An 11608-nucleotide genomic window follows, 5' to 3' on the forward strand; every position below is an offset into this window, starting at 1 on the left:
ATTTTATTTTGTGTTATCTTATTATTATCCCTCAGAATCCTAGCTGGTATTTTTTTTAAATTATGTTTCATTTATTTTTCTCTCATAGGTTACACAGTTTCCCCTCCCTACCCCCCCACACCCCTAGATCCACTACTTCTATTTGTTTGCTAAAGAGAGGCAGAAAGGAAGTGGTCCAGATGGGAGGGGAGGGGAGAGGAGAGGAGGAGGACTTGGGAAGGGTAGAGGGAGGGGAAACCATCCTCAGGATATATTGTGTGAGGAAAAAAAAAACCACAAGATGATCCAACAGTCCCACATCTGGGCATGCACTCCAAATACCTGAAAGCAGGACTTGAGATTGTCTCCACAGGCATATTTTAAATAGCATTGTTGTCAGACCGCCTGTAATCCCAGCACTCTGAAGGCTGGTGGGTTCACTGCCAGCCCTAGGGGCATAGTAAGACCCTGTCTCAAAAACAAAACAGCCAGCTGGGAGTGGCAAAGCACAACTCTAGTCTCAGCACTTGAGAAGAGGCTGGCAAATCTCTTTAAGTTTGAGGGCCAGCCTCGTCTACACAGTGAATTCCTGATCAGCCTCGAACTACGTAGTGAAACACTGTCTCAAAAATAAAAAGCAAGCCGGGCGTGGTGGCACCCGCCTTTAATCCCAGCACTCGGGAGGCAGAGGCAGGTGGATCGCTGTGAGTTCAAAGCCAGCCTGGTCTACAAAGTGAGTCCAGGATGGCCAAGGCTACACAGAGAAACCCTGTCTCAAAAAAACAAAATAAATAAATTAACTAAATTAAATTAAATTAAATAAATAAAAAGCAAAGCCGGGCAGTGGTGGTGGCACACGCCTTTAATCCCAGTGCTTGGGAGGCTGAGGGAGGTGGATCTCTGTGAGTTCAAGGCCAGCCTGGTCTACCAAGGCTACACAGAGAAACCCTGTCTCAAAAACAAAACAAAACAAAAAACAATATATATATATATATATATATATATATATATATATATATATATATATATATATAACAAATGAATAAATAAAATAAGAAACAGAAAACAGCAGCACCAGGACTAGAGAAGACGCAGCGCTGCCACAGAGCCTGCCTCACACGCATGAGGCTCTGGGCTCAGTCCCAAGCACACCCTAAAGCCAGGATTGGTGGCGCACACCTGCCCTCATGGCACTCAAACCTACAAGCAGGACGATTAGAAATTAAAGATTATCCTCAGCTGCACATCACATTCAAGTACACCTTTACCTGCATGAGACCTTGTCAAAAAACAAAAACAAACAAACAAAAAAAAGTGGAGGGAGGAGCACTTGCTGTTCTTCTAGAGGACCTTACATGGCAGCTCACAGTCCTCTGTAACTCCGGCCCCGGGGGACTCGAAAGCCTCTTCTGGCCTGGGCACTCCAGTGATGCACAGACACACATGCAGATGAAATACCCATATGCATAAAATAAATTTAAACAAAAATTTTTGCGGGGTTTTGTTGTTGCTGTTTCGAGACAGAGTTTCTCTGTGTAGCCTTGGCTGTCTTGGACTCTCACTTTGTAGACCAGGCTGGCCTCAAACTCACAGCAATCTGCCTGCCTCTGTCTCCCGAGTGCTGGGATTAAAGGTGTGTCTCAGCTGGGTGGTGGTGGCGGCCTTTAATCCCAGCACTTGGGAGGCAGAGGCCAGCCTGGTCAACAATTCGAGTCCAGGACAGCCAAGTATACAAAGAGAAACCCTGTCTTGAAAAACAAGAAAACAAAAAACAAAAAAGGGGGGAGGGGGTGTCTCACCATACCTGGCAAATTTAACACATTTTAAAGCAGCATTTTTCATTAATTCCTTCTTCTCTTTTGCACGGCCTCACACACGCTAAGCAGGTGCTCTATCCCTGAACTATGCCCTAGCCTGAGCGAGATGCATGGCCATCAAGACAGGAAGACAATCCAAAGGTAGGCAAGCAAAATATGGCAATATTCAGTCAATGGAGCAGATTTCACCCCGAAAAGGTCAGGAAATGGGTGCTAGCTCTTGCCTTTTCTGTCAGACAGGATCTTATTCTGTAGGCCTTGCTAACTTTAGAACTCACTCTGTGGACTAGGCTGCCCTTGAAATCACACAGATCCTCCTCCCTCTGCCTCCTGAGTGCTGGGATTAGAAAATATACACCACCACACTCAGCTCAATGCTTGTTTTATGGACCTTTGTTAGTTTCTGGGTCCAATTCAAAGCATGCATGTGTGCGTGCCCACCTGTCTGTAGAGTTTTTTGGTTTTTGTTTGTTTAGTTGGTTGGTTTTTGGAGACAGGGTTTCTCTGTGTAGCCTTGGCTGTCCTGGATTTGCTTTTGTAGACCAGGCTGGCCTTGAACTCACAGCGGTCCACCTGCCTCTCCCTCCAGAGTGCTGAGATTAAAGGCGTGCGCCACCACGCCTGGCTTCTGTCTGTAGAATTAAGGGTAGGTGTAGCTCACTTGCTAAGAGTGATTGCCTGGCATGCAGGAGGCCTTGGGTTTGACTCCCCAAGATCACAGCAGTCCTGCCATCTTAGCACTTGGAAAATGAGAGGCTCAGGAATTCAAGGGCACCCTTGCAGGCTCAGAATTTGAGACGAGCCTGTGCTATATGAGACCATCTCAAAAAAACATATGTATGCGTGTGTATATGTGTGTGTATAATATGTATCATCATCCCCCACATACACAAAACTAAATAAAACTAACACTAAAAAAACTTGGAAAGTCAGCAGCACCAAAGGCCTGGTGAGGAGTTCTATTGACAAAGCTCATGTAGAGATGGAAAGAGGACCAGCTCCATATGCCCCTCTTCCAACCTCCACAGGATGCCCTCGGCACCTGCACCTCCTCACCCCATCACACGCACCTGGACCAGAACAAATTTCCATACAGGATATTACTGGGATACCTGGCATAACTGGAATACAGGCTGTAAATTAGACACCTAAATCCATGTTCCATCTTATGATATTGATAATTATGCTATCAATATGTGAGAGAGCCTTCCTTTTAGGACATACTAAAACACTGTATGTAGCAATAAAAGGCACGGTACGGTACAATGTGCAGCTCACTGTCAGGTGCTGGGCCCACAGGAGAAGAGCGAAGAGCCAGGTGTCAGCTGGGGAATCCCAATGAAGTCCGTTCTCTATACCACTCTTACAACTAACTGTATGATTGAAATGATCTGAAAAGGCTTCCAAAATTAATACACCCAAGGCAAAGTGGGTCTCTCCCTAATTTGTCCCACCTGCACCCACCCTGCCCATCTAACAAAGGACAGCTCTCTCCAGCCTGCTCCCCTGAGAGAGGAGGCGCTTGCTGTCAAGCCTGATCATATATGGAGGGAGGAGAGAACCCCAGCCAGTTGCCCACTAACCTCCACACCAACTCCCTCCACAAATAAATACAATTTTTAAAAAATTAATTATTGGAGCCAACTTTCCCCCCTCGTTCCAGTCCTACTGGCTGAAGCCTTGAAATGTTTCCAGCACTCCGCCTAACTTCCTGCTGCCCCACGGCCCAGCCGTTGTGGTCACCTCTCCCGTGCTGATGCTCTCTAAATCTCCTGCATTGAAACCCATCAGTTCTGTCCTTTGTGGCTTCTGGTTCTGGGGGTTGTTTCATCTGTCACCTCTACTGTCGTCCAGGAAAGATAAAAGCTGTTACTCCATAGCTCAGACTGACCTGAAACCTCTGCTACACCCTATGTTGGCAATCTGCTGCCTCAGTTTCTCAAATGCCAGCACTAGTAGTGTGAACCACTATAGATTGCCCCGTCTCCTCTCAACAGTTGCTCGCTGAGGACAGCGCCCTTACTTTACTTCAACCCAGGTCACTGAACCCTTCCTGCTCAGAACTGTCCCAGGTCTTTGACAGTTTCATGCCACCCTCCCGGGGCTCCCTGGGCAGATCCATCAGCTGAGGCCAGGCAGCTATTTACAAAGTGACTAAATGCTGAAAAACTCCCTAGGGAACCTGTGAAGGCTGTTGATGCGAGGACTATGTTGCTGAGGGCTCACACTGAAAACAGACCATACTTGGCAGGGTCCTCCCAGACAAGAGGGGATCAGAGAGCTGGGAAACCCTGAGGCTCCGCCCCTCTTGCCAGTCGGGACACTTCAGTCGGGCCTGGGCCGACCTAGGGACAGGCAGTGATGAGGGCGGCTATTCCAGGAGCACCCCAGCCTTTCAGCCTGCAAGCCGAAACCTAATAAGGCCGCCTGGCTGCCGCGGCCCCGGCCCCGCCCCCACTCCACCCCCCGCGCATTCTTCTCCCTTGTATGGCCGGGCTGCTGGCAGTCCCACCAGCCCCTAGAGCTCCCAACAGCAAACAGCCGCCCGAACTGCCGTCAGCCAGCTCTCGAAGAAGCGCCTCACCGCAGCACCACCAGGGACTTTTCTTCTCTGCAGCAGGTGGGAGCCCGCGCAGCGTCTGGGCAGCTACAGTAGGTGGTCAGGCCAAACTTAACCCGGGGCATCGGAAGGCTGTGGCATGCTTAGTGATGTGGGCTGGGGCTGCTGCCTTGCTCGGGTCCTACAGGGGACTCTGGCCCCGGACTGGACAATTGATGGTCTTGCAACCATCTTTGGACAAGGAAAAGAGTGTCCAGGGTGTCCTTTTGCTAAAGAGACATACACACCAAGGCCAGAGCTCCATGCTACCTGACTGTAGAAACACCAGTGAAGGGGTTGCGGGTGTCCCTGCCCAAGAAACCATGTTGTGTCAGAGGAAACTGAACCCTACGGAAGCACAGGTTTCCTGTCCCTTCCACCCCAATTTGGCACACCCTGGGCAGGAGAGAGGGGTGATAAGCACCCTCTCGCCCCCCCCCCGCACCCCCACTGCCGTGTGCACCAGAGAACAGTGAGATGGGGCGGTCATGGTCCTTGCTCCATCACAGCGCCCCCCCCCCCCAGCCGCTCTGGTTGCTTCCGGGGACACAGAGTGATGAACTGAGGGGAGAGCTTAGCGTGGCCAAGCTATGGGGGACTAGTGATAATCATGAGGAAGGGGCTCCAGTTGGTTTCTGCCTCCGTGTCAGCTGTTATTAGCAGTTAAAAGGTAGGAAAGAATAATCTAGTCTTGACTGAGCCAAGGTCCATCTGTCTGACCCTTGGTGTCCAGGACAATAACTTCAGGGTTAAGGATGAAGAGAGCAGGGATTCAGGTGTCTGTGACCACAAACTAGGAGCCTGGCTGGGCCTGCCCTGGAGCCCCGCCTGTCGGCAGGCGGCATGACTTGAGATGTTGGTGACATCTCAGCCTGGGCCACAGGAGGTGGGGTGGGGGCACAGCTTCCAGGGACAACATTCCTGCCCTCAGTTCCTACCAACTCCCAACCAGCACCACGCAAAGGAACACAGACGCCTTGTGTATGCTGTGGGGCCCTCTGGGCCTTCCACAAGTGAGGGTCTCCAGACTATAGGCAGATGTAGCCATCGGACCTGCTGGAACTGACTAGGGGGGGTACAGCAGGTACGGGCAGAGGAGTTAGCGCACAGGACAGAGGGGTACTGGGCACAGGACAGAGGGGCAGACACACTGGGGCCTTGGCTAGCTGAGTGGAAGCACACACTAAGTCTTGAGATATATTCTCCCCAAAAGCTATGACTGGGTCAGGTTGAGTCCATTTCCTGGCCTCAGTGTCCTATCTGTACAGTAGAGCTCACATAACCTTTCACTAAAGAGCTATCTACTAGCCTGCCGCTGTGGGCTGCCCGAGCGCTTAAGGATGAGGGGGTCTGCAAGGGTTGGTTGTCCTCAAGATAAGGGTTGAGAGCAGCACCCCAGGGACCTCCGAGCTCAGCTGGAGGGCGGCTATGGGAGGAGGTTCTGAGGGGAAGAAGGCCTGGGAATGCCTGTGGAATGCTAGAGGTCATCATCCTGACCTCTGGGAACAACAGTGTTGTGGGCCAGGATCAGTCAGAGGCTGGGGGGATGGAGATTTACTCTCTTGGGGTGTGGAGGGGAGCAGCATGACCCTTTAAGGGTTTTTAAGGAAGCAAGCGAAGGTCTGGGTTTGAACGGGATGAGAGAGACCGGCCCAAGCAAAGGGCCAGGTCTAAACGGACCTGTACTTTCAGCTTGAGGGAGCTTCAATGTACAGGAAGTGATGGAGGGCCCCCCCACCCCAGGATGAAACTGCCATCCACTAGAGACCAATCAGGGTCCCTGAGGAGAACAGCTGAGTTGGTCCCACAGACAGACAGTACAGACGATGGAGAGGGCTGGCTGGTGGGGAGGGATGGGGAGGACTGGGGAATGGTAATGTAAGGATATGGTGCCCTGGTCAGCCCCTCCTAACAGGGCACTACCTCCCTGTCACTGAGATGGGCACATGCTATCAAGAGATAAAGTAGACAAAACACCTTAATGGCTGGCCCCAAGCCAATCGTGTTTTACCCAGCTCCTTCTGTACCCCATACCACTCCAGGCCCCTCTAGACACTAGATTCGCTAATTCCTGTTGCAGGATGCCCTGTTGCCCCCATTCCCAGATGCGAAGAGATGTGGGAACGTTCAGGATCATAGCCCACAGGCTGCTCTCAGAAAGGACTGGGTGGCTGGAGGCCCAAGCCTGTGGGAGGCCTTGAATGCCAAGCTTAGATCTAAAAGCCATCAGGGGGGAGGCAGGAAGATTTCATAACCATCATCATCATCCCACACCCCTTCCCGCAGGGAAGCCCCAACACCCAAAGCCAAGATGTCCAGCAAGCGGGCCAAGGCCAAGACTACCAAGAAGCGGCCCCAGAGGGCTACGTCCAATGTCTTTGCCATGTTTGACCAGTCCCAGATCCAGGAGTTTAAGGAGGCCTTCAACATGATTGACCAGAACCGTGATGGCTTCATTGACAAGGAGGACCTACACGACATGTTGGCTTCTCTGGGTGAGTAGGACAGGTGGACAAGGAGAGGGGCTGCACAGCACTTACAGGGCACTTTCTGTAAAATGAGGCTTTAGTGCTATCCTACAGGTAACGTTGCTCTGACTCTGCGCACTTAACAGAGAGGGAGACCAAGGCATGGAGTACACATGCGCACAGGGTTTGAACCTAGACAGGCTGACTCCCTGGGGAAAGTCAGAGCTGTGCATTGGGCTGTGTGGTAAATCTCACTTAAAGAAAAGCACCAGAAGCTACATGAAAATTTGTACCGATGGGGAAACTGAGGCTTAGAAGGGAGGCCAGAGCACCCCTCTTATACCCACAATGATGCTTCCAAGATCAGGGTCTTAGGGCCAAAAGGGCTCAAGAGTCAGGTCCCAGTTGCCAGTGCTCAGATGGGGAAACTGAGGGCCAGAGGGAAGACCTCCAGCGTGTACCTCTTCCTGTGTGCTCACCACAGCCAGCTCCTCTTTGCTCTAGGTCTTGGCACAGCCTTCAATGGGCGAGACGGTCAGGACTAGACGACAGACTGCGACAGCCGCCATGCCATTGGGTTTGACACTCTCAGTCAGTCCCTGGCACTGTCTGTGCCTACTGGCTCGCCTGTGTAAAAGACATAGTGTCCTCATGTGCAGTGCACAGGTCGGGTGGGAGACAGCAGTCCAGAATAAGAAAGGGGTGCCCATCCTTCCAGCTACAGGCCAGGCCTTCTGGGACACACCCCCACCCCCATCCCAGGAAGAAAGCCTCACACTCTAATCTGGATCTTCTCAGCATCCTAGAAGGGGTATCCAGGGGAGGAAGGGCTGTTGCTCATATTGGCTACGGACTCCTCTGGGCATCTTATAAAAACCAGACAAGGGATGTAAGGCTCAGAAGGGACGGGGTCATTGGTCAGGCCACACCCTGAACTTAGGGCGTCACATTCCTGACATTGGATGGTCCTAAATAGCTAGCCCAGAAAAACATGTGTGTGTGTGTGTGTGTGTGTGTGTGTGTGTGTGTGTGTGTGTGTGTGTGTGTGTATGGTGGGTCCATGGATCAGACATGGTCTTCGGGTTAGAGAACACACTGGCCCACAGACTCAACTAACTGAGGCTCATGGGGGCTCAAAGAGACTGACACAGCAAATATTGGCACCTGCTTGGATCTGCAGCAGGTCCTCTGCAAATATGTCACAGCTGTTAGCTTGGTGTTTTTATGGGTCTCTTAACAGTGGGAGTAGGGGTGTCTCTGACTCTTTTGCCTGCTCTTGGGACCTTCTTCCTCCTACTGGGTTCCCTGGTCCAGCCTTGATGTGAGGCTTTTTTTTTTTTTTAAGATTTATTTATTTATTACATATACAGTGCTCTGCCTGCATGTACATCTGCAGACCAGAGGAGGGCATCATATCACATTATAGATGGTTGTGAGCCATCATGTGGTTGTTGGGAATTGAACTCAGGACCTCTGAAAGAACAGACAGTGCTCTTAACCTCTGAGCCTTCTCTCCAGCCCTTGATGTGAGGCTTTGTGCCTGGTCTTTCTTTCTTTCTTTCTTTCTTTCTTTCTTTCTTTCTTTCTTTCTTTCTTTTTTTTTCCCGAGACAAGCTCTCTCTGTGTAGTCTTGGCTGTCCTGGACTCACTTTGTAGACCAGGCTGGCCTCAAACTCACAGAGATCCACCTGCCTCTGCTTCCTGAGTGTTGTCCCTGGTCTTATTGTATCTTGTTAGCTGTGTTCAGTTGTTACCCTGGAAGGTCTGTTTGTTTGTTTGTTTGTTTGTTTGTTTTCCTGAAGGGAAAATGGAGGAGAGGTGAATCTGGGGGAGAGGGGAGGTTGAGGGATAGAACTGGAGGAAGGGGGAGGGGTAACTGTGGTCAGGACGCGTTGTATGAGAGGCATAAGACAAGCAAACAAAGACAACAGTGAGCTCTGCAGATGTCGCCCTAATTCCCCATGCAGTCCTGCTGGGGGTGGCAGGCGAGGACTCAGAAAGAACAAGCGATCTGCCCAGAGTGGCACAGCAGCCCTGTGCACAGCTGGATTCTGAGCCCAGCAGAGACTGCAGCTTCCCAGAACTGTGGCAACGACCACCAGGAGACCTGAAGACGCAGGGAGCTGAGGCACTGAGCCAGGATTTCAAGCCAAGCCTGCGTGACACCAAAGCTCACTGACATGGGCGCTTCCAAACCGTTTCTGGGAATTTGGGGACAGACTGGCTAGGTTTGGTTGCTGACCCCTGCTCCTCAGCTGCTGTGTGACCTTGGAGAGGCTTCCCTACCTCTCTGTGCCTCAGTTCCTGGCTTGTAAAAAAAAAAAAAAAGAGTGACAATGCTCTGGCACAGAAGTGAAAGTAGGGCGTATAAGGGAATAGCAAGTGCGCCGGGGGCAGCAGCTCTTATGCTGCAGTGGTGGAGGAGCCAGGGACTTGTGGCATGGCCCTCAGACCTCAAAGGACAGGAGGTGGACGCCAGGAGAAGGCAGCAAATCTGCCACCCAACTGCTACTTCCCAGTCTACAGAGCTCACAGAGGGGAGGTTGCTGGGAATGCGTCACCCAGGCTGGGGGCAGAGAGCTGGGGGTGGCAGCCACGTGTCCACTCACCACAGGGAAAAACCCTACGGATGAGTACCTGGAGGGCATGATGAGCGAGGCGCCAGGCCCCATCAACTTCACCATGTTCCTCACCATGTTCGGGGAGAAGTTGAATGGCACGGACCCGGAGGATGTGATCCGCAACGCCTTTGCCTGCTTTGACGAGGAGGCCTCGGGTCAGTGCACACTGGAGGCCTGGGCTGGGCAGGGCCGCAAGGGTGCTCAGTGCTACAGGGGAAGGGGTTAGAGGCCACTGTCCCCGGGTTCCCGGTGGCACCTGTTTACCCAGGCTTCCCACCTCTGACTAACACCCGTCAGCCCAGGACACGCGGCTTTAAAGCTTCCAGAAATCAAACCATGCATCATCATTTTTACCCCCAGCTTCTGCCACAGCCAATCCCCACCCCCACCCCCACCCCCGCACAGTGCCACAGTCCCCCCTCCCCACCCCCAGACGCCGTAGACAATTCCTCTGTAAACTCTTCCTTCCGGACTCCTCTGCAACTCTCTCATCCATGTCCTTTTCCCTCAAGTGACTGGACACCTGAGTAGGGTCTTAGCCTCTCTCCCGCTTGCTGAGGTTTCCAAGGGCTGGGGGGTAGGGAGGGGGAGGGGGAGGGGAGGGGAGAGGGAGGGGTGGGCAAGGCCAGAGCCTGCTCTTACTGACCAGGTCTCGTCATGCCGTGCCTCAGGGTTCATCCATGAGGACCACCTGCGGGAGCTGCTCACCACCATGGGCGACAGGTTCACGGATGAGGAGGTGGACGAGATGTACCGCGAGGCGCCCATTGATAAGAAGGGCAACTTCAACTATGTGGAGTTCACCCGCATCCTCAAACATGGAGCCAAGGACAAAGACGACTAAGCTATTCTTTGCTGTCCTGATGCCCAGACCCCATCCCAGTCACCTTCCCAGCACACACACTGTGTCCTCCCTGTGAGGAGTCAGGGTCGCAGCTCCCAGGGCAGGACATGAGCCGTAGGACCCACAGGGTGAGGCCCCAGGCACTTAAAAAAAAAATCTCTGGCCCTGTGTGGAAAGACTTCAGTGGGGAGGTGAGCCGAGAGTGGGACAAAGCAGGCACCAAGCAGAGGCCCCTGAAGATGGCAACCCGCAGGCATGCCCTGCCTGCCCTGAGGAGGAAAGCACCCACATCCTGGTGTTGGACACTAACCCCCAGCATCCCCACAAAAGTGTGCGCACACACACACACACACACACACACTCACCATGTCCCTTCAGTGGATGGCAACCCACACTTATGTCTGTCTGGTTGTCTCAGAGCACACCCAGAATGCACAGAGGGAAGCCGCCTAAGGGGGACACGGTCTCTAATACAAGGCTGAACACTGCCTCTGGTCTGTGTGTCTGTGACTGGGGGAGACCAGCGACAGCGACACATCATGTCCTTCTTTCTTCCCGGCTCAGTGGCTGCCCTCATGCACCGTCCCACTCTGTCCAAGAGAAGGGCAGAAAGGGAAAAGGCCTCTGGGAAGAGAGAGCAGAATGGTGAGACCCAGGGGTTCACCGAACCCCATACAACAGATGGGTTTTGATCTAGGCAGGGTCAGAGGTCAAGGTCACAGCCCTAACACACAATTGATTTCAAGGTCACTTTAGTGTTCTGGGGAAGCTTCAAATTAAGGCAGTACTCTAAGAACAATGAAAAAGTACAGGTCCAGTGTCACAGGAAGTAACTGGTCACCAGCCCAGTGACCTCCCTCATCCTGCCAGTTCCAGGCAACCACAGGACCGTAGGCCACAGCCTGGTTCACCCTGCACCTCAATACAAGCACATGTGTGAAGGGTGGGGACTGGGGGTCTCACCTTGTAGACTATGGGTAGAGGAGGGAGCATCACGTGTCCCACCTGACCCTGGCAGAGGTCAGGGACAGGTGCTGGATCCAGCGTGATCCCTGAGCGGCACCCCACAGTACATACGGCAGTAAGGGGGTGCCAACCAGAGAGGCTTACTACATCCTCTGTCGCAGGAAGCCAGATACACTCACTCTTAGTTCCAAAGTGAACCCCACAAGTGCTTGGTCTCAACTCTGGATGGGACCAGGCATGGTAAGGTCTGAACCGGGCCCCCAACCAGAGCGCTGAGTGGCCCTTGGCCGGGCTCCTGGCTACCACACCCTCTT

At 52.5% G+C, this 11608-nt stretch overlaps 1 protein-coding gene across 1 annotated transcript; it reads left to right on the top strand.

The window, feature by feature from the left end:
• Positions 1-4248: 4248 nt before the first annotated feature.
• Positions 4249-10328, top strand: Myl9 (myosin light chain 9). Its single transcript, XM_051143653.1, has 4 exons — positions 4249-4416; positions 6682-6890; positions 9478-9639; positions 10156-10328. Exons 2-4 carry the CDS (start codon positions 6707-6709, stop codon positions 10326-10328), a joined length of 519 nt encoding a protein of 172 aa, XP_050999610.1. The 5' UTR covers positions 4249-4416; positions 6682-6706.
• Positions 10329-11608: the final 1280 nt, after the last annotated feature.

Source organism: Acomys russatus, chromosome 4 (assembly GCF_903995435.1).
Source record: "Acomys russatus chromosome 4, mAcoRus1.1, whole genome shotgun sequence".
NCBI lineage: Eukaryota > Metazoa > Chordata > Mammalia > Rodentia > Muridae > Acomys > Acomys russatus.